Source organism: Eumetopias jubatus, unplaced genomic scaffold, assembly GCF_037043125.1.
Source record: "Eumetopias jubatus isolate StellerSeaLion01/CBP00866 unplaced genomic scaffold, mEumJub1_p1.0 scaffold_14, whole genome shotgun sequence".
Classification (NCBI taxonomy): domain Eukaryota; kingdom Metazoa; phylum Chordata; class Mammalia; order Carnivora; family Otariidae; genus Eumetopias; species Eumetopias jubatus.
This window is the reverse complement of record NW_028274820.1, coordinates 61855797-61881889: the sequence shown is the minus strand read 5'-3', so window position 1 is coordinate 61881889 and position 26093 is coordinate 61855797. Positions and strand designations below refer to the sequence as shown.

Here is a 26093-nt window from a genome sequence, read left to right as displayed (position 1 = left end):
GAGAGATTGACACAAAGCACTTGAGTAGCCTCCAGATAGAGGACTACTGGAGTTAAGGAATGTCCCGTATACATATACTTAGAGAAAAACATGAGTCCTACATAATTACTGTGTTGGAGAAAAGGCAAGGGTAAAGCAATAGGTCAGATAACTACTGTGGTTTGCTCTTTGCAAGGCGCAGCCTGATATAATATAAAAATAATTATACGTACAAACCAGATTTTCCAAACTACTTATTTAGTTTTCTAGGTCAGTATAGCTGGTCAAATCCCTCTGAAAGTTAAGTTTTCCAGCTGACCACAAATGGTTAGCTTACTGCCATTATTTCTGTAAAGTGCTGCATATGTTTAGAAGTTCAAGGGACTGTGATGTGTATTTCTCATTCTCTGAAGGGCTTTTCCCCCTAATGAGGACTGCTAGTAGGCTGGGGAGAAAGAGCAGATCAAAAGCCATGCTACTGTAAAAACTTAACATCATCTTCATTACCATGTAATTAAACCCTCGGGTACCTACCAATAGCTTCCAAAGGATTTAAAACTAAATCCACTCACTAATTCGAACTTAGCATTTGCATGTTAAAATCAGTATTATTTTTATAAGTATAGCCAGCTCTATGAGAACATGCTAATTATCCCCTTGTTCCAATTTATCCTGTCCTCAATAATTTGCACCAAAAAAACTGCAATTTTCCCTTTATAGAGGAAAAAGTTGATGCATCAACCGGTCCTTGTGATTTCCAGGCTATATCAGTGATCTCAGAAATTTAAAGCACCCACTCTCTTAAACCAACACAGATTCGAACCAGCTTGCTGAGATGCTGGCTCTTAAGGAGAACCAAGCCCCAAGTAGGCCCTGAGCACGAACAAGGGCAGAGGACAAAATCTCAGCGAAATGATTAGCTAAAAGGTGACAAAGAAAGCACTCTGATTTGATACCAGAACTTATTTGAGTATTTCCATAAAGAGACAATAGACAGTTTTAGGAAACATGGTCAGTGGGTTTCAAAATGGGCATATCTGTCCCATTAAGGAGAGCCAGCACGAGATAGGGCTTTGGCAGGCTTCCAACCTTGTCAATTATCTCAATGCTAGTGCAATCTTGAATCCTGATGGGACTTCCACCTACCCGAGTGTCCTCTACCAATTTCCCCAATCCTAATTGTCTTTTCCTTTCTCTCAGATATACTGCAGAGTTTCCGTGTCTCTGGAAATTAATCACTATTTGAGAGATTAATTGGAATTTTAAGAATATTAATTGTAATTTCCTCTTTCCCTTGCTTTTTTAATTTTGAGGGAAATCTACAAGGACTCTTTCAAGCAACTAAAATGTCTATTAAAAAAAAAAAAGATGTTCCAGCCCCCCAAAATAGCTGCTTCTCTGAAATTTTGATTCTATGTCTTGTCATTCATTCATCATACCTGGAGAATTACACGTAGGCTTAGTTACAAACCTCACCTGGGGATTAAAAATAATTGGTTTACACAATAAGATTAATTATATATAACCATTAAAATGTTAAATGATATCATTTCCAATCTCTGAAAGAACTCTTTCAGATTCAGAATTAGTCACTTAAGGAAGAAGAGTAAATAATTTAAAACCAAAAGAAAAGATAGTAGCTATAAACTTGTCCCATAGAGTTATGGTCCTCTGAAAGTGTTCATTCCCCTGGAAATTGAATTTGCCTTATGACACAAGCACACACACCCATATGTCTCACATCCCATAAAGACGCATACATATGCTGACACACATACAGCCCTAGACAGACACAGACACACACATGTGCACACACACAGCAACTCAATGACACACCCTGGCACGTGCATAAACAGAGATATTCACACACAAACACACACACACTGAAGACATTACTTTTCACCACAGCAAATCCTTGGAATGACATAGCAACAAGTATTTTTAATTCCTGTTTAACCAGTAGTAAATGTCTCCTGGCACAGCATACACATAAAATTGTAACTCAGAAGAAAAAGCCTTGGGAAACAGACTTAGACTCGTGTGCTGGTTTTAAAAATGCTTTCCTCATGGTAAGAAGTTAAAACTACAGGCCTGCCCCCAGGTTAAACAAGACCCTTGATCAGGACATCCGAGAGGGCTCCCAAGACTGTGACATTTGCAGAAGCAGAGAGAGTGAGAACCTGGAAGTGTCTCATCTAGCAGAACTTCATATGCAGGAGAGGGAGACAGGGAGTGCAGTGGACAGCCTCCCCTTTCAGTCTTGTTTCCAGGATAGAGGCCAGACCTGTGCCCCTGTTTGTAAAGATCCCCACACAGAACTTCTGGCATCTTTAAGAAGGTACAAAACACTCAGAAGACAGTGGCCAAGAGGGGTAGCGACTTAAGTATTTTGAACTATAAATATTTGTAACTGAGAATAACTTCACAAGTTTACAAAGTTCCACAAAGTCCACATTCACAACCACACCTTGGACTGTAAATACCTTTTGATGAGGCCTACGTCTCCATTCATATAGCTTTTCATCCAAAAAAATGTTTTTAAGAAGCTGCGAAGTGGCAGGCCCTCTGCTAGTCGCTGGTGATCTGAGGGTCCTTGGCCTTTATGGAGTGACAATGCACCGGGGACACACTCTGAGCAAGAAGTTACAAGGAGGCTGCTTCCTATCCCTTTATGTCACCAAAGCCATGCATGGCAGCCAGCACCAGATATGCACTCAGTTTTTATGGAAAAGAAAATGGAAAAAGGAAGGAGAGAGCAAGGATGAGAAGATTCAGACTCAGAATGTTGCCACCTACCTCACTAATTTTATAGATAAAATATTTGGGCAATTAATTAGACAACTAAGGGATACTGAACACAGGATTAATGTATACCATATACTCAAACATAAAAAATATTTATTCACCTCCATTTGAAATTATGACTATTACATATATTCAGAAATGACCATGTTTTTAGTAATATAGCTCATATCAAACTGGTCTCTGGTCAGTAAATTGGTGGAGATTAGGGCAGATATCACAGGAAGACAAACACCACACCCTGCTGATTGAGGATAACAAACTCAGAGAATAGAACGGACAAAAACTGCTCTGTAAGAATCGGCATTAACCTGAAGCCTCCTGTCAACAAGTCTATACTGATCCAGAAAGGTTTCCATCCTGGTAGAGATGAGACTTCCTAGAAAAGTCAGGTTTTGCAACAGACGGCCAAAGGAGTGATGAGCCAGAGGGCTGAGGAGAGGTTATTCCAATCCCGCATTTAGAAAGGAAGTAAAACATTAACACAAGCACACTGTGTGTGTGTGCATGCATGTATGCGTGCGCACACGTGCACACAAGAGAATGGTAATAGTAATCTGGCACAGTTTTTTAAAAAGGCGTCCCTATCTTTTAAGACACCAACTGAAATATTTGCTGATGAAGTGATATTGGACCTGAGATTTGCTTCAAAATAACCCAAATGATGCAGGTGAAGTTTAGAGGACACCAGGCCTGACAGAAACTGATGACTGTTGAAGCTGGTTACTGGGGTGTTCATTATACTTTTCTCTTTACTTTAAATACATTTGAAATGTTCTACTTAAAAAGTTACTTAAGATATGAATTGTAGGAAAAGATGAAACTTTTAAATGATCATTCAATAAAATAGTGCTATTCAGTGTAAGCTAAAAAATGAACAAAAGCCTCTTGAAAACCATTATGAAATAGGAAGATGAGGCATCCATTGGGTGCTGTGTACACCATAACCATGCCTTGAGCAAGGAAACTCAATCTACTACATCTTTGGGGTTCTAGGCCAATTTATAATCTGCTTTTCAAATTGTCATCCTATAGCGGATTCTGAAATCCATTTGTGGGCCCTGACCAGTTTTTAGATGAATGAATTCAAATGCAATAGAAAAGAAAAGATCAGAGCACATCACACAGGAAGGGGGACACCTTTATCGGGGCTTGCATCTCTGCATGTGTGTGAGTGCCTATGCACACCCACTGTTTGTGTTTAGTCTACACTCACTATAGTAGCCAGAGTGGTTCTGTTAAAACCCAAGTCAGATCATGTCACTCTTCTGGAACCCTCCAGGGACAGCCAACCTCACTCAGTGCAAAATCCGAAATCCTTACAATGGCCTTCAAGGCCCACCACTGCCACCCATTGCTGCCCAGTTCTGTTTACCTCTTATTCACCCCAGCCCCAATGATCTTATTTCTGTTCCTGGAACACACGAGGCACACTCCTGCAGCCGGACATCTGTAATTGCCCTCTGTCTGGAATGCTCTTCCTCCAGATATCTGCATGCTGGCTGCCTCACCATCAAATGTCAGCTTTTCAGTAAGACCTTCCCTGACCACACAATGTACTATTCAGACCACACACCCACCCCAGTATTTCCTATTTCCCTTCCTTCTTTATTTTTCTCCACAGAACTTATCACCTTCTAACATACTATATATTCATTTTCTATATCATAATTACATAAAATTATGATGCATATATTTGATAGATTACATATAGTTTCTTTTGCTTATCATCTCTCTGGACTTAGAAACTTCACAAGGAGCAGGATTTTTTTGTCATTTTTGTTCACTGCAATAATATCTCTAACACTCAGGACATGGTAAATACTCAATAAGTATATGCCAAATTGTGTGTGTGTGCAGGGTATGAGTGTGTATATATGCTGGCTTGTAATGTAAAATATATTTTTTAGTGTGAGTCTCATTCCAAAAGGCTTGTCTAATCCTGGCCTGGAGCACACTTGGAATATCTCCGGGCTTACTCAGAGAGAGGGCTGAAATGTGAGTGCAGCAAAGACACCCAATAGTTGTGATGTCTTACAACCAGAGTGCCTGCAACAAATGGTGCCAATGGTCATTGCTATGTGAAGTATGTTGCGGGGGGGTGTTGGGAGGGTTGTTCCCTTGGGGATCCCACCAATGCACTATAAATTGGCAAGAAGAAATAGGCAGAGTTAGAAAATCATAAAATTTTCAAGACTCTCAAGATGATCTGGTTCAACCTAATAATTCTACAGTCGAGTATCAGAAAGTTACAAAATGATAATGTAATTTGCCCCAGGCCATATGAAAAGCAAATGCTGAGCTAGAACTGGCACAGACCTGGGTCATATGACTCCTTGTCCAGTGATCTTTACACACTCTGGCTTGCCATAAAAATGAAAAACGGGAATCTCTTTTCCAAAAGCCTTCTGCCTGTTCTTCTTTCTTCAGAAATAACCTGAGATTCTTTCTCCATTTAGGTGCCAATCATCTATTTATTCCACTCAAGCCTTGACAATTTGCGGGGCTCTCTGTTTTAAAAACAAAGAGTTCCTAATGATCACTATTTCTCATAAATCAAAGCTTTAAAAATGCCTTGCCATAGCAACCAGGAGTGGCTGAATTATTTACTATTATTCCCTGAATTTCTAATAAAACCATTCCAACTTACACCAGGCCCAGGGATGTTAAAGTCAGTCAAGAATCAAAACCTTCAATCCTTACTGTCCAACTTTTCATCAAAGCTAAGCAATCTATCCAGAATTATTGTTTTTTCATAGCCATAAAACAAAGTGCTTTAATTTATAAGGCACTAACCAGTGAAAGCAAGGCATCAGTAAAAGCTGTCAGCCACTTTAATTTGGAAGGGAAGCAGAAACATTTTGGTCATGAAGTGAATATTACTACAGACTAAATACGTTCACCAGTTGTTTGGTTTTCAACTAGGCTATAGTAAGTCCTTTGAGTGGGAGAGGCCAGGTTTCTTAGAACTCTCAGGTATTTTTCCTCAGAATCCAAGAGCTGAGGACATTTGTGACATTACTGTGCCAGACACTCTTGAATCCTCTGCTCTCCTTCACAGAACCCTGCTCTGTTCATGTGTCCTCACCCCTTTGGGAGAGGCTAGCCCCATCCCCATTCCAGGAAGGAGGTCATGACTGGACAGAGAGCATCACAGAAATCCTAGTGTCCTTGTCAGTGATTGCCTTGCCTATGAGCATGTGACAGAACTGTGACCCAGGAGGCAAGGGGAAGTTGGCTAGGAGAGGGGGAGCTTCTGAGAAAGGTTTTCTCACTTTTCACACAGCCAGGAGAAAGAGATTACAGGTCTCCCCTGTTGTTCAAAAGTTTGCATTACACCACTTCTCTTTTACAAAAGACCTACATTAACCTACATTTTCACTAACCAAAAGAAATCCAATAAAGGATTTTTGCTTTCGGAAAAAAAAAAAAAAAAAGAGGTGAAAAGCAAAGATAGCATTCACAGTTTTGCAGTGAGCAGTTATAAAGGCAGTGCAGACCCCCAGCAGTGGGAGGAGTCCCACCAAGTTCTGTCCCCAAAACTACACTCAGCATCTAGCCACATAGCTTTGAATGGTGTCTGTAAGCATCTGTGTTTTATCTTACTTTGGACATCCGTTAGCAAGATGTGTCTTAAGGTATCAGAAAAGTCAAAGAGAGGTTATTTTTTGAGTTTGGGAATGCTTACAAATTTTTCCATATGAATTGATGGTAAATGCTTCTTCACTTTACAACACTGTGGCTTACAAAAGATTTAATAGGAAATCTACTTTCAGACAGCAGGGAAAACCTGTACTCCTTTACTCTTTCTAACTGAGATGCCAGGTAGTGCTGCTGTCATCTTGACACCAAAAGGAGAGGGAAGCTAAGGACAAAGCCCCTCCACCAAGAGGACAGAGCCAAGAGAACTGCAGAGAAGCCCAGGGTCAGAACTCACTTCTTTTCAGGGTTTTCTGTATTTGCAGCAGAAACATCCTAACCCATACAATAATTGCACCCTGAAACGGTCTCCGGAGGAAGTGAGGAGGCATGAATGTGTTATGCATGTTGGTGTTAGCATGAGAAAAGTTGCATGAACAGCACATTTTCTCAGGGAAAGCTTGGCCTGTGATGTTAGAAAGTACAGTGGCCCCCCCTTACCCAAAGGGGGAGGAGGGATACCTTCCAAGACCCTCAGTGGGTGCCTAAATCCGCAGAGTACTAAACCCTATATATACTGTTTTTTCCTATACATACAAACCTACGATACAGTTCAATTTATAAATGAGGCCCAGTAAGAGATTAAAAACAGTAACTAATAATAAAATAGAAAGTTATAACAATATACTGTAATAAAAGTTACATAAATGTGATCTCTCTCTCCAAATAGTATTGCACTGTACTCACCCTTCTTCTTCCCGGGATGATGAGAGGTGATGACACGCGCGCGGGATGAGATGACGTAAGCAGTGTGCGGCAGAGTTAGGCCACCACGGCCCTTCCGCTGATTCATCAGAAAGAGGACAGTCCGCTTCCCCGCTTCCCGAGCGCGGTCGATGCCGGGTAAGCGAAACCGCGGAAAGTTAAACCGCGGATAAAGCAGGACTGCTGTAGGAGGGCCCAGGAATAAAATCCATCCCGGGAGGAAATGTGAGAGCAGGTGCAGAGGCCAACACCTGGCACCAATACCTTGGCCTCCGCGTGCTGTTGTAGGGAACCCAAGGCAGCCAGATTTCCCCCCGAGGGAGGACGCGGAACAGCAAAACCACTGTAGTGCATACCCACTTCCTCCCCTGGGTGCCAGGAAAAGACTCTGAATGAGACCTTAAAGAAGAGGATGTTTCAGTACTTGCTTTGCCTTCGCACTCGCATGAATAGGTATCTGTACTTTGCGGGGGTGCCTATCTTTGTTGTCCCATGAAGAGTAAGAAGCACAAGCCACGAACAGTTCAAAGGGGAACCAGCCTTGTTATAAACTCCTACAGGCCATTGAAATTGAAGGCTGCCCGTGGAAGTGGCCACCCAGGGACTCTGTTCCCCCAAGATGCCCCCCCCTCCCCAGAGCCAGATCTTCCTCCAATCGGCAGAAAGTATATCTTATTCTGGGAGTCGCTAAACTTGCAGGGAGAGGAGAGGGACTTCTCCCACACCTGGCCCTCCAAAGCCAGCAGGTATTTTTCAAATGCTTATCGATTGGATTCATTATCATGAACTCTATGTGGTTCTGGAAAACTTCATATTTGAAATACTCATATTTTAGATCATATCTGATCAAACGCATGTTTCTTTACTTGTTCCCCGTTAAAGTAAACACTATCAGAACATCTGAGACAACGGTACCTGGGTCATCTTTCTAAGGAAGTATTTACAGTACTATGAGTACAATGCTATGATCTGACATGATCAAAGTGTCCCTATTCTTTGATTAGAAACAACAAAAGAGCCAGCAGATGATGCCCCTGAAAACGTCTGCACGTGGATCCATCCAGTGGGGGCATCTGGAGGCAGCAACAGAAGCATCACTGTACTAGTAAACTCGGCAGTACCTAGGTTACACAGTAGGAAACTGGGTTCCTGGAGGACTCACAGTCTGCATTGAGGGCGTAAGAGTTGTGCCCGGGGCTTGAAAAGCTGCACAAAAATCTAATTAACTAGTCATGAGAAATGTACTAATTGCTTTGTCCAGCATCAGCAGAGAAGACCTGCTGCTGGCCCTCATTCCTCAGCCAGAGGGAGGACACCGCAGCCTTTGGGGGCACTGGGGAAGGAGGCATTGTCGAGCTGACCCCGGGAACAAACCACAGAGGACACGTCTCTGTGGAACCTTCCGAGGAGGTCGGGGGCTGTCGGTAGAAAAAAACAACTGTGGAAATAAAAATGGGAAAAGGAGGGGGTACCCCCACATGTCGATATCAGTGACTATGGAATGAATGTCTCCTATCTGATTATGTGTATCCATCGAGGAAGGACTTGATCTATGGGGTTTTTTCCCTGTCTGCTCACTTTACAACCTTTTCCCCTTCTCAGCCCTACTCTATCAATTTCTTTTTTTGCCTCTTGTAAATAACATCTTTATTGAGATAGAATTTACATACCCTACAATTCACCTGCTTAAAAGTGTACAGTTCAGTGACTTTTAGTATATTACAGAAATATGCAACCATTACCACAATTTCAGACCATTTTCATCACCCCCAAAAGAAATCCCATACCTATTAGCAGTCCCTCCAGTTTCCCTCCAGCCCTCCCCACCTTAGAAAATCACTTCTCTACTTTCTGCTTCTATGATTTGCCTATTCTGGACATTTCATATGGGTAGAATCATACTCTATGTGGTCTCTTGTAACTGGCTTCCTTCACATAATGTTTTCAAGGTTCTACAAGGTTCACTGTTGTAGCATGTGCACGCTATCTCTTTCTAAAATCTTTTCTGTAGCTCTCCCTGCTCAGCTCTAGCTTTACTACTTAATGTTCCTTGAGTGGTTCACTATCCATTCCTGAAAAGTTCTTGCGAACTACAAATCAAGTTTAAGAAGCAGTCCTGGTTCAGAGAAGTCCATGTGATTTTGTTGGGAGTCTCCTTTTGCCCCTAAGTGCAAATAATCCATATTATGAGTTTAAAAAAAAAAAACCAATTTTCTTAAAAATCATTAAAGGCATGTGGTTAGTGTGAACCAGTGATGATGCCCTTAGAGACCTAATTTACATATAATAGCTAAAGGAGGGGCTGTAGCGGCATTCCTATGATATAGAGTGCTTGGGATATACACATATGCATTCCCTCAACAATTACTGAGTGCCTCCTGCATGTGAGACACTGTTCTAGGTACTGCAGATTGGCAGTGAGCAAAAGAGACAGAAACATCTGCGTTTGTGAAGCATGGGGTTTGGATTATTTCTTTACATCATTTAAAGAAAGAAGGAAAACCAAGGTAATAGAAAACAGGGCATTCATCATGGTTACTTTTGGAGGAAGGGAGTGAAGGAAGACAGGGGAGGGAAGGGAGGAGGGAGAAGATGCAAGGGTAGGTGATGTTCCTAGACTGAGAGACTCCCTTATGAGAGTTCTGTTGCTGTGCTAACTTCCATGTCTGTTGCAGAGATTTACTTGCACAGATTGGATATTACATCAAATTTAATTTCAAAAAGAGCCACACCTCTGGATCAGAAAGTATAAACAATGGTGTCTCTTTGGATGAGAGATTTGCCTGGGCTAATTTAAAATGTTTATGAGAAAGTGGGATTCACAGTGGAATCTTACACTAAATGGAGAAATTCTAAACTGATGGGCTTACATGTCAAGGTTTTGAAAGGCTGGTGAAGAGCAAGGTAATATATTTAGAGGAGATTTTTCAAGTTATATTAGACAATCATGAACTCTGAGTGATCATTTATCACCCAAGAAAGGAACCAATGGATCGTCTATATAAGAATGAAACTTCATGAGACCAGAGATTCTTATGTTTTGTTCACAAGTTTTCAATTGTCAAGTTTCTTTCACAGACATTATCCCATTTGATTTTCACAAGTATTATTAGCCCATTTTATGGATGAGAAAATTCAGAGGGGCCCAAATTACCATAGCCAGTTGGTGCTGGTATCTGGGCCAGCTCCCTGGCTGCCCAACACTTGTCACACAGCACCAGGGTTCAAATGAACCCACATTTATTTACAAAACACAAGAATGGATGTTAGAAATAAATTCTGGACAGTGAAATATAAAACAGTAAAAAGAAATACCAGTCCACTCTAGGGGTGGAAAATGGATGGAGCTCATTACTATAAGGAGGACCACAAGCTGAATCTACATATACTCTCAAAAACATGTCTCCACGAATTCCTGAATGACAGATTTACGCTGGCTATTTATGAAGAGTAAAATGTCTGCAGGGCATCTCTTCCCTGAAAGCCTGCTGAGCATTTTTACAAAATACCCCTTAGTGCTATTACTGGGGTTAGAATGCTGAACCAAATAAATACTATGGCAATTATTAGATTCTTATGATCAATTACATTGTCTAATTCCACATCATGTCTTCCGTTGGCAGTTGCCTAGGATTTGCTGTGGTTATGTTTCTAATCTTAATCTGATTAAGATTAACTCTCGAGAGAGTTGAAAAGCCCCGTCAATTGCTTTTTTTCTCCGAGGAAGAATTCATATATGGAAAAAAAGAAAAAGGCATGTGGGTTAGTCTGGGTGCTTAAAACAAGCATAGGGCTCCTATGTGGATCAAGTTCAAGGCTCCGACATAGTAACATCACATAGGAGAAAAAACTTTTGTGCCCTGACCACTGACGGTACCTTCAACCTTGGACAATGATCACGAGGGAGATAACAGAGAGGACACCTGGCTTGAACTAACCAGGTCCCCAGCCAGAGAGTAATAACTCACAGGGCACTTCCTGTGGGAGACATGATAATGCTCTCTTTGCATATGAAAGTCAGCAAAATAGTGTTATTTACCCAATAAACATGGCTTAATGGTTTCACTGTCTGCAGGGACAAACACTATAAAACAAAATGGCTAATTTTTCTATAATAAAGTGAATTTGAATGAGCAACTTAAATCAATATTAGGCAGCCAAATTATGTGTATCAATATCTACACATCATTAGCAAAATCCCAAGTGAATTTTTTCATTACTAAAAGTAATGCTAGGTTTGACTTTGCTTTTCCCTTGATATTAACTTATATATTCTATATTTGGTTCAGAAATAACTTTTGTTTGAAACCTAATCCACTTCTGTTTTCTGTGTATACATATACACATAAACACACACCAACAGACATATATACATGCATACAGACCTATATCACACATATACATGTTTTATACACATATACATATTCTCGGCAAGAAGCCTCAGTACAAACATTATCAGATAAGAATTTCCTACTCAGGTCAGGAGAATAATGTGTCCCTTGTTCTGTCAACTTCTCTACCCAACTTGCTAGCGTTACAGGCTTTCTTTGGAGGAGTGCACATAAATCTAACAAGTAAATATGTAAAGTCTAGAATGATAGTAAAGCCTAAAACAAGGCACAAAATCTGTATCAACAAGAATCTGATAGAGTTCCAATCTGTCCCTCTCTATTTACTTCATTTCAAAATCTCTGTACACACCCAGAAAAATGAAGGACATCTCCCAATGTCTGACACTAAAACAAAACAGGAACCTGTGAATGCGGGCTGAACTGGGCCACACTGAAGAGAGGGTATCTTTCTAGCATGGAGAGTGTGCAGGGTTGCAACTATGGGAGCCATGGAGCAGTGAGTCAGCAGGTTCTGTGTGGTAGATTCTGTGATAGAGGCTAGAACATCCTCACTAGAGTCGCCCAGACCAGTGGCTGTCCAATACAAGTATGATATGAGCCACATATCTAATCTCAAATAGTAGCCACATTAAATTTTTTTAAGATTTTATTTATTTATTTATTTGAGAGAGAGCGAGCATGAGCAGGGAGAGGGGTAAAGGGAGAGGGAGAGAGAGAATCTCAAGCAGACTCCATGCTCAGTGCAGAGCCTGACGTAGGGCTTGATCTCACAACCTGAACCGAAATCAAGAGTTGAACGCTTAACTGACTGAGCCATCCATGTGCACTGTCACATTAAATATTTTTAAGTAAACAGGTGAGATTGATTTTTACAATATCTTTTCTTTAACCTACTGTCCAAAAGATGTTATAATCTCAATGTATAATCTATATAACAAGGTTATTCATGACATACATTCTTTTTGTTTTGTACTGAGTCTTCAAACTCTGGTAGGGACTTTACACTTGCAGTGCATCTCCAGTCACACGAGCCACATTTCAAGAGCTAAACAGCCCACATGGCAGTGGCAGATAAGGCAGTGCAGGGCTCAGTCTTGAGATTCTTATAGGTCAGACTGTTAGAGGCCAGTGTTGCAGGCACACACTCTAGTATTAGCTGAAGAAGATGTACCCTTCAAACCATACTCCCTGCTTCCTGTTTCCTTGTTGTCCCAAACACTGATCTCTTGGTGTATTCCTTAGAGGCAAAATTATTTAAGAAAAAGCACTTTAGGGATGGCTGGGTAGTTCAGTCGGTTGAGCAGCTGGCTCTTGATTTCAGCTCAGGTCATGATCTCAGGATCATGAGATGGAGCCCCGTGATGGGCTCCAAGCTCAGTGGGGAGTCTGCTTGAGGATTCTCTCTCCTTCTCCCACTGTCCCTCCCCCTGCTCATACACAAGCGCTCATGTTCTCCTTCTCCAGTAAATAAATAAATCATTTAAAAAAAAAGAAAAAGCACTTTATTTTGTTTGTGTGCAATTATGTCAAATAAGTAAGGAATGCAGGTTTTGTTTCCTTAAAAAACAGTGCTCAAACAGTCCTGAGGGTACAGAGGACAAGATGAAGTCCAGGTACGGGTTCTCTGATGAGAAAAGAATTACAGATGGTGATGACCCACCCAAGTGATTCTGTAATTCACCCTGCCCTAAATGTATGATCTGAGTTATATCAAAAAGGACAGCCATACAGGCCACGGGCCTCTAGCTGTTATGTCTGAACCCCGTAGCCTTAATATCCACCTTTTTCTTGACAGTTGTTTGACCCTTTAAAGATACCATCTACCTTTCCATTTGTTTGTTGCTCTTGAAGATGGTAACAGAAGTTCAAGGAGGAGGGCAGCTTCCTTTTCTTAGGAACTGTCATGTTCCTGCATCTTATTTGCATGCATTTTCTTCCAATTAAATGTACTGAAGATTCCCAAAGCTAACTTTATTTTCTAAAAACCAATGCATTTGCTTTGCCCCATATGTGGGCCTTTTGCAGTAGTAAATACTTCTAGGCGAATGGTTTGCTGATGGCCAAGTTGGTAGAAAAATCTCCTTTAAATAGCACAGCTTGGATATGCCGCTCGCAACCTCAGTCCACACATTCACAATTTTCTTACTTTGTTTATGATGTTTTGGAAGAGATACAATTATAAGATCCAAACTACTTCTGGATATGGACATTTTTTTTCCTCTTTGAGGATGACATTATAACTCACTGTAGGATTTTTTAAAAAGAAATGGGAGTTGTCATTAGGGAAACTATAGACAATTTTTTTAAAAGCTTGAATCCAGTTTCAAGACTAGAAGAGCTTATAAACATTTTAATTACTCTCCCCAACATCATCTTCACCTGTCATTCCACAGTTCCCCTCAAAGTTATGAAAAAAATTACTTTTTTAAAAAAAGCCAATTTGCAAAATTAGTGAAATATAACCTAAGCAGCATGACATACAGGAATGGGAGAACATTCTATCAAAGTTTCTATCCATAGCTTATTAATTTTACATTAGTAGTGTCCCTCTCTTAGAACTACCTTCCCTGTTTACCAGTGCTGCCCAACAGGATCTTTTACAGGATGAAGGAAATGTTCTATTTCTGCATGGTCTAATATGGTAACCAGCAACCACATGTGCTATTGAGCACTTGAAATGTGCCTCATGCAACTAAGGAACTGAATTTATTTAAATTTAAATTTGAAAACAGCTACATGTGGCTAGTGGTTACCATATTGGAGAGCACAGCTATATATAGTCAGGGCAGAGGCTAGGTCACTTAAGTCTTTGTGCCTCTATTGGCACAACATCAGCCTTGAGATCTAAGGCTCATGTAAAATACAAAGCACTTTATGACTTCTTTTTTGAAAATATTAAATAATTAAATAGAACAGCTTCCATGAAGCCAGACAGGGGGAAAAAGAACAGCTGTAAGAAATTCTCTAAGGATAATGCTACTCCTTAGGATGAGCCAGGAAAGGGGATGAAGAATTAATGTTCTGGAAACTTGGGTCCTAGATGTCAGTTCCAGCTCTAGCTCCACCACCAACTAGCTGAACGGCCCTGGGCAGTTCTTGGAGCCCCTCCGAACCTGATTCTCTTACTTATGTAATTCTGGAATCTGTTAAAACAACCTGCAAGTCCCATCCTCACTTGAAACCTATAACGAAATGTAAAGTCAAACCAGCTTGGGAGGAAAAAAACATTCTCAGGTAGGAAGTGTTGCATATGGTCTACCTGAATGCCTTCTGTAATTGTGGTTCCTGTACTTTTCACTTAAGACATAAGCTAACAAATACATATTCTTCCTGCTGAGGATTCAGAATCTGGGAGTTTCATGAGGTGATCATAAGACTTGATAAGCTCACACAAAATGGAATGCTTTTAAGACTCCAGTGAAGACAATCAACTGGATGCAAAGTAGTACTATACTTTTTTTCTCCCCCTTGATGTTTTTTATTTGGAAAATTTTCAAACCTTGGAAAAGTTGCAAGAATAGTACAATGAACACTTATATACCCTTCACCTCCTGAAACTGTTCTTAAGTACAGATATCCATAAGTCCAATCCCCTAGGTGATCTCTCTACAGAGCATGCACTTGGTAAACATCTCCGCTAGTGAGAATAAGTTTTGGTCAGGTTGGATGTGGGTCTGGATAACTACCAAGGGCAACAAAATAAAGCACAACTGTATTACTGTACTTTCTCTGTTAACAATGAGCATATATTTCAGCCTTAAACTTTAATGTCAGACACTTTAAAAACGAGATAGAATCAAAAACCCACCCTTTATGTTTCAAGAGGAAGAAAACTGATCTTTGAAATTAAGGAGACGTTGCTCCAATCCTAGCACCTCAAATCCAAGCTCTGTGCTCTCTCTGAACCGATGTCTCTGTTCGCAAAAGGGGATACGTGGTCTACCTCAGAGAAATACCCCAGGGATTACATGTAAACAGAGTGAGACATAGCAACCATCCAGTATTGTTAGTTGCTTTTCCAGTTTACTAAGCATTTTCCCAAATAGTATACTTCAGGAATGACAACTCTGTGGGATAAATTCATCAGATATCACTATTTCTGGTTTAAAGACAAGAGAGGGGTGCCTGGGCGGCTCAGTCAGTTAAGCGTCTGCCTTTGGCTCAGGTCATGATCTCAGGGTCCTGGGATCGAGTCCCACATCGGGCTGCCTGCTCGGCGGAGAGCGTGCTTCTCCCTCTCCCTCTGCCACTCCCCCTGCTCATGCTCTCACTCTCTCTGTCAAATAAATAAATAAAATCTTAAAAAAAGAAGACAAGAGGATGGAGGCTCAAAGAGGAGGGCAGGAGAGAGGGAAGGGGGGGAATCGGCATCTACTGGGCAGAGAGGAGAGCCAGGCCTATGGGAGACAATGCTTCCCTCACCTCTCTTAATGCTCACATCAGTTCTGGGAAACAGGCTGTCATATCTGCAGTCTGCAGTGAGGTTTTAAAGCTCGGAAAGGCTAATTTCACCAAAGGTCACATCGTTAGCTAGTTATAGGACTTAATTAAGTAAGTATCTGGTTTAAGTGCCTACATTAATGGTTTAGGAACTTTCATTAAGGGTTCAAGAGTCCTGATTCATGGTTTAAGGGTCAGAGTTAGGGCTTAAAGCCTCTTGAAGAGCCTTAGTTAAGGGTTTAGCTGCCCTGGTCAATGCCTTGGTTAAAGGTTTCAATGTCCAGATCTTCTGACTCTGAGGTTAGGGCTCTTCCTGCAACATCTGATGAAGACACATTTCAGAACGTGAGATTTCTTGCCAGCTCAAGGAAGCAGATTGTTTGTCTAGATCTAGTGGATTCTGCCAGGCAAGGGGCATGGAGCCTTTCTTGTTGAAAAAGCGTTCTCCCCAGCAGGCCCACCAAGGCAAGGGGTGATTGGCAGCCTGCACAATGTGTAGACGACGTCTCAACTCCAGGAATCTTATCAGTGTAACTTCTGACCTGAGGTGATTCCATTTTAAATAAGGCTATTCACTGAACACCTTTATTAGAGAATGTCTATGGGAACTTAGGCATTGGATGATTTGAAATAACTCTTGATACGGCTGAGGTCGGGTGACTTAGGCCAAGCTATCGAAGCAAGGCAAGGTTGTAATTAGACATGGTGTAAAGACTATTCAAAGATTGGCCCCCACAAAGGTGTACGATTAATAATAAATGAGGGGAAAAGCAGGCTATTTGCACAAGCACCTAGTGAATGACTCTCCCTGGGTACAGAGCCGCAAAGTTTTATTGCCACTTAGCAATGCACACGCGCCAGGTCTTCAGCCTCAGATCCCAGTGAACAGACACATGGGTCCCGTTGCAGAGCAGACTGCCTGTGGGACCAGCACATTCCTCACTGGATTTCCCTCTAGCCATGGAGACTTTAAATAAACCTCTGCTTTTGTTAGTCACTTTGAGACACATGAGTGTGTTCTGTCACACCAACCAGCCTGTACCAGACCTACAGGCATCCATCTTGGTCCCCTGACCAGAATCCATGTGAGCAACAGAATACCACCTTCCATTCCCACTGAGAAAATGGAAAGAGAAGCAGGAAGGTACTTAGAGGATTTGGAAACTAACAGTCAAGTAAGACCAAATGCAGGGTTGATGGAAAAAAAAATCTAAATAGAAATCTGACCAACATAATAACAGGTGAGAAAAGTAAAAAGAAGAGAGGAAGGAGGGAAGGAAGGAAAGAGGAGAGGGAGGGAGGGAGGGAGGAAGAAAGCCATTCATTTTGAAAATTAAATGACACACATCAGGAGTCATGAAATGTGAATACATTCATAAAAGATAAATGATTGGTGGGTGATAGATGGACGCTATTAATCATAGGTCTATCACTAGGTCCCTTTCTCCTTCTCTGCTTCTAACCATCTTGGCAAGAATCTTGATCTTCTGGCAGAAAACTCTTTTCCAAAACATACCAATGTGACACTGCTCATGTACAGGTTTTCCAAACCCAGTGTCCGGTTATTTTCACCATTGTGCAAAAACAGGAGACCCCGCAGAGCCGCAGACGGCCCTCAGCAGGAGTGACACCCGGGCCAAGCCCCAGGTTGCAGCTGAGAGAACACGCTGTCCAGTTAAATCCCACATGGACTGGCCTTGGAAAATACCTGGTGTTTGTGTTCCCCAAAAGTTGAACAAATGGCAGGATCTTTGAAAACACTTCACAGGGTTTGTGGGAATGATGGGGGGGGATCTGGCATTTTAGCTAAAGTACGCATATCGGTGGGCCCTCGTCAAACAAGGCGAACATGCTGTCATGCTTAAGAAATGTCTTTCCTCTCAGATTCTCTGTCACTGGGTTCATCTGGGTTCCCACAAGGGAGCAGCGAAAAATCTAATAAGTTAAAATGAGGTGTGGGAAGGTCACCCGAAAAATAGCAAAGAACAATACTCCTCATCTGAGTAAATGATTTCTTTCAGGGAGGTAGTTTTAGCTTTGTGATTTTTTTATTTGCAATGCTTTTGAAATTGCAAATTTTTTTGGTGATTTAAAATAAACAAAAGAAATCAAATCATCCTGACTCTCTAGGTAATTATGAAATTAAATTACCAGCAGTTATCACTAAAACAAAGGTAAAGACATTTCTTTTACACAAAATCGAATATTTCTGAATAATTCAGGGGTCCAAAAGAAGACTTCTCAGTGTGAATGTCTGTTTCAACAAAGATACCCTGTTTTGTAGTATTAGATCCATGGAGTTTCTAATTACACATATATGTCTTGGCAGCATTATTATAGTTCAGTTTTACCTTCTGCATCTAGGGATATGAAAGATTTCTATATGTCACTGGTTCTGACCCTCCAGTAATAAGTAATGAAAATTCCTATTTATCATTTGTAGGATCAAGCCAGTGTGACAGCAGAAAATAGCATTATTTATTTGGCCCACATTACTATTGTATACAATCTGGAGAAATAAATCCCTCAATCCATTTAGGAATGTTCTTTTCCCAATTAAGGTTTCAATGACTCTACACATAAATACTGATTTTTACCTTTTTCCATTTGCATTTTAATTTAAAAAGTCTATGTTGGTTTCATTTCTATAATACAATATGTTTATGTTCTCAAAATCTTAACAACTTATCCGGGGGTCCCTTTAATATTTAATTTTTACCTTGTTCAGTTCATAGCTTTTTTATTTATTACTTTACTTGAGTTGAGTTCTTTTCTTTCTTTCTTTCTTTCTTTTAAACACTGTGAAATTACCCATTTGGCAATAACATCACTAAAACGCAAAAAGTTCTTCTCTCAATTATAAAAGCCAACATAACCCATGATTATTAAGAAAACTATTCTGTACATCAACCATTGTTTATTTCAGAATACAATCAAGTACCATAGGCTAGAGTAAAAGCTTAAGGATAGTGATTTTTTTTTTGCACTTAAAATAATAAAGGTAATCAAACCTTCCTGCCAATCTAGGTGATTGTGAAATTTAATTAGTAGCAGTTATCATTAAAACAAAGGCAAAGCAATTTCTTCTACACATAATTGAATATTCCAGAAGAAAATTTCTGAACAGTTCTTGGAAAATGTATTTAAAAATTAATTTTAACCTTATTATTTCATTTGTTATGTCTCAGTTGGTAATGCAGAATAAATGACACACTCGAGTGTTGCGGTTCAACAACAGCAAGTGAGAACGTATTCTCAGGAAAATCAGATAACTTTGAGCTTAATACTGAGTGAATTATTAGATCTTTACTCTCCGTGCAAACACACCCAAACCTAAACCTTCCACATCTATTCCTCCAAAGGAGGTTTAACCCATATTATTCGAGTTCACACCTCCATGTGTTATTCACTACAGAATCAACAGTTCCTTTTTTTACTGCTCAATTGCCCAAGTATGTCCTAAGGCTTCCAGAGAGTTGTTCCATCAAACCCACTGCTACCTGAACAGAAAGAAAACCTCCCACCCACGTCAGCAGCAACAGTAGGTGATCTAGCATCTCTCTGCATGATACTAATAGATCTATAAGCATAACCGTCCAAAGAAGAGACACCACCTACAAAATGGATCAAGAGCCCTAAGAAAGGAAGTTGAACATTCCTCCATGGACTTCCCCATCTCCAGGCCTTTGCCTAAGCTCTTCCCTCTTCCTGAAATGCCTTTCCCCCTCTCTGCTCTCTGGAAAAAAAATCCCACTCATCCTTTAAGCCCTAACTCATAGGTCACTGGTTCTGACCCTCCCTGTCTACTGAGGGAATCACTCCCTTCCTTGTACTCTCTTCCACATAATTCACTTTAATCCAACTGGAATATACATTACTATCTGTCGTCCATCTCTGCTACTGGATGGTGAGGAAAAGGATCCTAATTCGTCTTTCTATTCCAAACTCTTGGGACAATGCCTGAAACCTAAAATACACTTAATGACTGCTTACTTAATGGACCTCAAACCTCAAGGTCAAATTTAACATGCAACGTAAGAGTCAAATTTTATGTGTGTTGGACTTATTTCTGCACCTAAAGGCTGAGCCATGAGTGCCTTCTATTTCATTCCTCAAAGAAGCAAAATTTGTTCACAGCAAACACCGACTAAGTGCCACACCCTGGGCTAACTGCTCTGCACATATTATCTCATTTAATCCACACATCATTCCTATGAGTAAGTCCCATTATTAACATTAACCTTATCAACAGATGAGGAAACTGAGGCTTAGAGAAGTTGAGCAACTCACTCCAAATTGCCCAACTGGTCAATGCAGCAGCCAGAACTCAAAACAATAATCCCAGAACTTCAGAATTAGAAGGAATCCTAAAATTATCTTCCTCACTCAGCCTCCTTGAAACCGAGGCTTGTAATATTTACTTCCTGGCACATAGTAGGCCCCATGTGAAAACAGTGATGAATAGATTGATGGAGTGCCCTACTTTCTCAGACTCTGGCCCTTGCCTGGGAGAACGCAGCTGCCACCACAAACAGGCTCTATTCTTTAGTGCCCAACACCTCTCACAGGTGTGAATTGCTTGTGTCATCTGAATTATTCATGATCCACACGCCATGTAAGTGTGCCTAAAAAGACAACTACAGCTTCTTGTGTTTTTCAAGACAAAGTGTCTGATTAATTGGTGTATTGAGCAATATAAGTTCATGGGCCAGTCTGATCTACATCAAATAGTATATCCATGCCCACTTTCTGAATTTCAGTGTTCACATAATTTCCCAGTTCCCATTGAGATTTAAAATAGTGGTAACTAAAGCAGGAAGGAGACCCATCATAAGCATCTCCATCCTATCTGCAAAGCAATTACCATCATCTAAAGCTCGTACTGTGTGACTTCAAACCCACGTATTTTTCTGAAGCCTGAATTCAATTTTTCGATCCGGTTTCTTAAGCTATACCAAGATCTGAACATTCAGATGCCACAGCATCTGTAATTTATGCCATCAGTAAATCATGTGAGAATACTGCCTTCTTGTCTTTTCTCCATTCTTCTTTCTCATTGCCACCTCCCCCCAACCAGTCCCTTTTCTAGTGGGCAGTTTTCTGAGAGGGCTAACCATATGCTAATCGTAAGCCAACATCACTGTATTTTAAATTCAATGTTAGTCAACCAAAATGAATTGAAAAGCAGCAGCGGTGGTTTGGGGGTACTAAAAATACGCTGTAGCATTTGCTGAGTTCTCAGAATTAAAACCACAGGCAGTCAACTTGTTGCTGCTCTTAATAAGACATGACTGTTCTGCCCCATTGGCTGCTACTACCAGCAACTTGAACTATATCATACGCCTAACAACATTGTGCTTTTGATTAGTTGGCAGTGATCAAGAAAGGAGGTGCCATTTCCCAGGAACTGAACCTGCCAAAAAAGATAACAGATGGCTTTCCAGGGATAAACTTGTGCCACATCACAATCGCACCTTAGTCAAACTCACCTTGTATTTATGATTAAATTAGTTACACATGTATAGATATGGCAAATTTATGACAGGCTTTCTGTCCAATGGTCCCAACCAGGTGATTGTCCTCTGAGTTTAATGTCCGGGTAATTGTAATAATAATAAAAAAACACAATAGGAATTAATACAATATTAACATATTGAGTATTTTCCTTAGGATTTCACGACCCTCTTGACCCCTGAAGACTGTATACTACACTAAATGTCTTATCAGCTCTGCCTTTAGGGTTTGTCATTAAAGTTTTCAGTGACCAGAGAGGTAGAAGAATTCTACCTACTGCATTATTCTGATTAGAAACCTGTCATACTCAGAAACCAGAGGGTTTGTTTCTATTGATTCCTATTCCTTCAGATTCATTAGCAGTTTTTTCTCTTCAGTGAGACCTGCTGATCAACCATAAAAAAAGCTGAAAGAAGTCCTCCCTTTGCTCACTTGAAAACAAAATGTATGCCTGGAAAGTGAAATTAGTATCATAAGAAAATGTCCAAGAGGACACATAGGAAAATCACACACACACACACACACACACACACACACACACACACACACACACACACTTGTAAACCGGCAAATTGTCAGAGGTTGGGCTAGACCTTCCTTCCTCTAACTCTCTTCAATCAGGACCAGAAACACAGAATCCCTTCATTACTTCTATCTCAAACCATGCCCCAAGCTTGTGTCTCCACGGAGCTAATTTCTGAAACAAACAAAGAAAATCAAGTCTGTGAGGAGCGAGGGTTTTCTCCCCTCTTCCTTGGATTTGGGCATCCAGCCCGGCGGGCGCCCAGCGTCGCCCCAACCTTCCGCGCCCCGCTAGCCCAGGTTCCAGCTGCTCCAGAAAGTGCGAGCCTGCCCTGCTCCTTTCGCTTCTCGCCTGCTGCTCCCCAAGTCTCCAGAACACTCGCGTTCGCACACTAAGGGCGCCACCGCTCTCCCACCTCGGTGCTGTCAGATGTCAGGCGCGGAGGTGCTGTGGGCGCCCCGGGTGCTGGCAAACCAAACAAGTGTCACACCGGGCGCCTGCCCTCGCTCCGAGGCAGGGGGCAGGACGGCCACAGGTAGGCTCTACCCATCCCGGGGTGCGGAGCGAGGGCAGGGAGCGAGAGACCCAGCGCGGCAGCCTGCGTCCGACGGGCTGAAACTCACCGGAGGACACCGAGGAGCCGGACAGGCTGGAGTTGCTGGACGCTGCCATCTCCGCGGCCCGCGCGTCGCTGCTGGCTCAGCCCCTGTGCGGACGCCGCCGCCGCTGCCCTCGCGCGACCGCTCGCAGCCTTCGCGGCCCCCAGCCCATGGCAAAGTCCTGGGGACGCGCAGAAAGCACCAGCCTCCGGACTCTGCCGGCACTTCCTGCTCCACCAGATGACGCGCTGCTGCCGCCGCTATTTATTTGTGGTTTCCGTCCCTCTCGGCGCCTTTGCACGCTCTTCTCCGGGTGTCGGGGGGTAGGTGCGAGCGGAGGGAGGCCGAGGGGCGGCAGGAGCGGACTAATCGTGGCTCCAGTCGAGCCCTAGCTGTGGGTCGAGCTCCCCCGCGCGCGGCTGGGACCACCGCGCCCGGGCGGCCCGGAGGCGCCCCGCCTGCTCCTGCACCCTCCCCTGGGCTCCCGCCTCCCCGGCGGCACTTCGAGCAGCCCGGGCAAAGGCGGCAGGAGCCAGACAGACAGAGCGACCTCCCCCTTCTCCCTCCGCCCCAACTCCGCTCGCGCGCACACAAAGGAAGGAGAGGAGACGCGGGAGCTCGGGGGCTGGTTCAGCTGCCGTGGGCTTGACAGCTCCTGCGACTGGGGCTGGAGGAGGAGGCTGGGGACTGCCGGGCGGGGGGACGCTGGACCGGGGCGCGAGGCCCCGAGGTGCTGGGGAGGCCGCCGGGGGGCGCCGGGCGAGCGCGACTGCGGTGCGCAGCGCTGCTCCACGGTCTGGAGGCAACCGGGAGTGGGGAGTGGGGAGAAGGTGGTGGGGCTCGCTGCCCGTGGCCAGGCTAAGGGGCGGCGAAGACAGCCGAGGTGGGGGATCCAGAGGGCGAAGGCGAGGTCACTATGGACAGGGTGCGAGCTAAAAGGGGGTCTGGGATCCCAGAGAGGCTCTGGAGAGCTTCTTCCATTCCCCTCCAAATTGTCCTTTGTTACTCTGGAGCTGATGGTCCCTACGCTGCAAGAAGGTGTGTTTCCCAGAACACCCTCAAAACACCTAGCAAGCCCCATCCAGAGGCACTTAAGTACGCCCAGCCACGGACAGTGACTAACGGGTCCACTGGGTTTTTGAGGTTGCCCTTCAAAGAAATAGTGATGTTCCAAACATGTCATCAGGCCCACACAAAGCCGGGTGTCAAGAGAAAGAGGTTCTCTGACTTCCGTCTGGTAAAGGAGCCTCACAAAAGACTTGGCAGCAGGTGCAACTGTGCCCTTTCAGGATAAGGAATTGCTTAGGTGTGTGAGAGAAAGAGACTTGAGCACAAGGTGTGTGGCTTCCCCCTGTATTTAAGCCTAAATTAATTTCACTGGGAGGAAATATCATACAGATTTTTTTTTTAATCTATTTCACACTCCCAGCAGGGTAATCGGTTCTTTCAATCCTGAAGCAACAGAAAACTGTGAAATTTGAACAGAAATTGTTAGATCAAAGGAAAGCGCAAACATTAAAGGAATGAAAGTACTCTCATTATGTAGCAAAGTGGAAAGTGTTCACATTGGGGTAGTTCAATTTTTAAAAACATGGTTAAAAGGACAGAGTCAATTTAAAAATTGTCAAGAGTGACACAGGCACAGCAGACAGTCCTAGGGGGTTCACATCAACCACGCACCCAATGAACAGTGAATGGTAAGTGTTGAATAATCATAATATGCACTCATGTCACATTTTCTAGTTGATTTAAACTTTTTTAAAATTCCCTTCAGGATGCCATCCCAGCACATCTTCCCAATAAGGCTCATTTTTTTTTTTTTTAAAGCAGTTTTCTGAATAGCTGAGGGCTCATGAGCCCACCTCAACCACACTGAGTCTTCCTGACTCTCATCTACATGGAACTTGGAACACCCCTGCCTGGTATAAAGAGACCTGAGCACACACACACACCCACCCCCGCAACACACACACTCCTTTTTCTCTCCTTTTGTGCCATGCAGGCTTGATGCAGCCTAACCTGGAGTCCGTCAGGGATATGTGGCCCATCACAACACTAATTTCTCCATCAGAACTAACTTCCTGTTTTCCCAAAGTTCTTCTGATCAAAGGCACATCTACTTGATTAACTAGTAACCTACGTATCCCTCCAGACCTTTAGATGGTGGACTGACCTGGCTATGTCACCTAGTAGGGTTGACACCCTCTGGGCTTTGAAGAAGAAAGACAACGCAGGAATTCATACTCTGGTTCCACCACTTATTAGTTACATGACCTTGAGCAAACTACCTACACTCAGTGAGTCTCAGTTTCTCCACCTGCCACCCAAATCTTGATACTATAGGGTGTTATGAAGACTAAATGAAATCATGTGTATAAAGCCACAGTGTACCTGGCATACAGTTTGTGCTCCATGATTATAAATTGTGCACCTGAAAGGCCAAATCTATGATTTGAACAACTTCTGCTTTCTCCATTGCATCTGGAGATAACTAATCAGCAGTGACTTGTTCCATCGGGGGAAATATCTAATCTTTGGCCCAAGGTTTATATCTTTCTTGCCTCAAATTGGGCAATACACAACTGGTTCCATTATTCATCTCTGAAGTCTCGCAAAAGGATGTCAAATTCTACTTCTGTAGTCAGATGATAATATTTACCTTCACAGAACTTTGCAGTCCTTTGTTAGGGAGAGTAAAGCATGGCCTTGATGATTACATTTATTATCTCAGATTGACTGGAGATAATATAAAGGGAGGGGACAAAGGGGAATTTGCTGTGAAGGTACTACCCCACAGGCACCCTGTGCTGTACAAAAGTGGAATGAAACAGAGACTAACTTTTTCCCACTGGGTTCAGAGACCAGAAGAAGGATACAAGGCCACCAAACATGCTTACTGAATAAAAACAGGATGACTGGGGAAGCTTAGCCTGCTGGTACGAGATGAACCATAACTCCAGGGCCTATTATTTTGAAGAACAAATGGAAAGCTCCAGGTTCAGAACTAAAATCTGAAAGTTGATCAATAATTTAGATTGTTAAGGCCACAACAAATGGAGAAAACTCAGCAGGCATGATCGCTCCCTATCATTTTTCTTAGCTTCAGAGCCCTAAAGGCCGGCTGTTCCTTGCAAAAATGTTTATAATATCAGTAAATTAACAGGAGGTGGCTGAAATAAGATGTTAACCCCTCCTCAGTAGGCTCATGCACCTGTTTGTGGACCTTCCAAAGCATTTCTCCAAATGAAATAATAAGGATATTAATTCATATATGTCACTCACTCACTCACTCACTCACTCATTCATTCATTCATAGGCATTAATTCCAGCTAATGCCTATTTGTCAGTGGAAAAGGGAATATTGGTGCTGCAAAAAATCTTAGGCCTGTTTGAAAAGTAAGATTTTTTTTAAAGATATGTCTACCTTCTTTCTTCAAATATTAAAAGACTTATGGGACGAAAGGAGTTTTGTTAATAATT

General features: G+C 42.3%; 1 protein-coding gene across 2 annotated transcripts in view; it reads right to left on the bottom strand.

Annotated features, from left to right (window-relative positions):
- Nucleotides 1-23052, bottom strand: part of CHN2 (chimerin 2) — a 288638-nt gene extending 265586 nt beyond the window's left edge. For both annotated transcript variants that reach the window (XM_088018348.1, XM_028119330.2), the window contains exon 1: nt 22638-23052. Coding sequence is in view for 1 of the 2 variants with exons in the window: in XM_028119330.2 (XP_027975131.1) it covers nt 22638-22686 (49 nt within the window). In the remaining variant the exon portion in view is untranslated. The remainder of the gene's footprint in view (nt 1-22637) is intronic.
- Between the last annotated feature and the right edge of the window lie 3041 nt (nt 23053-26093).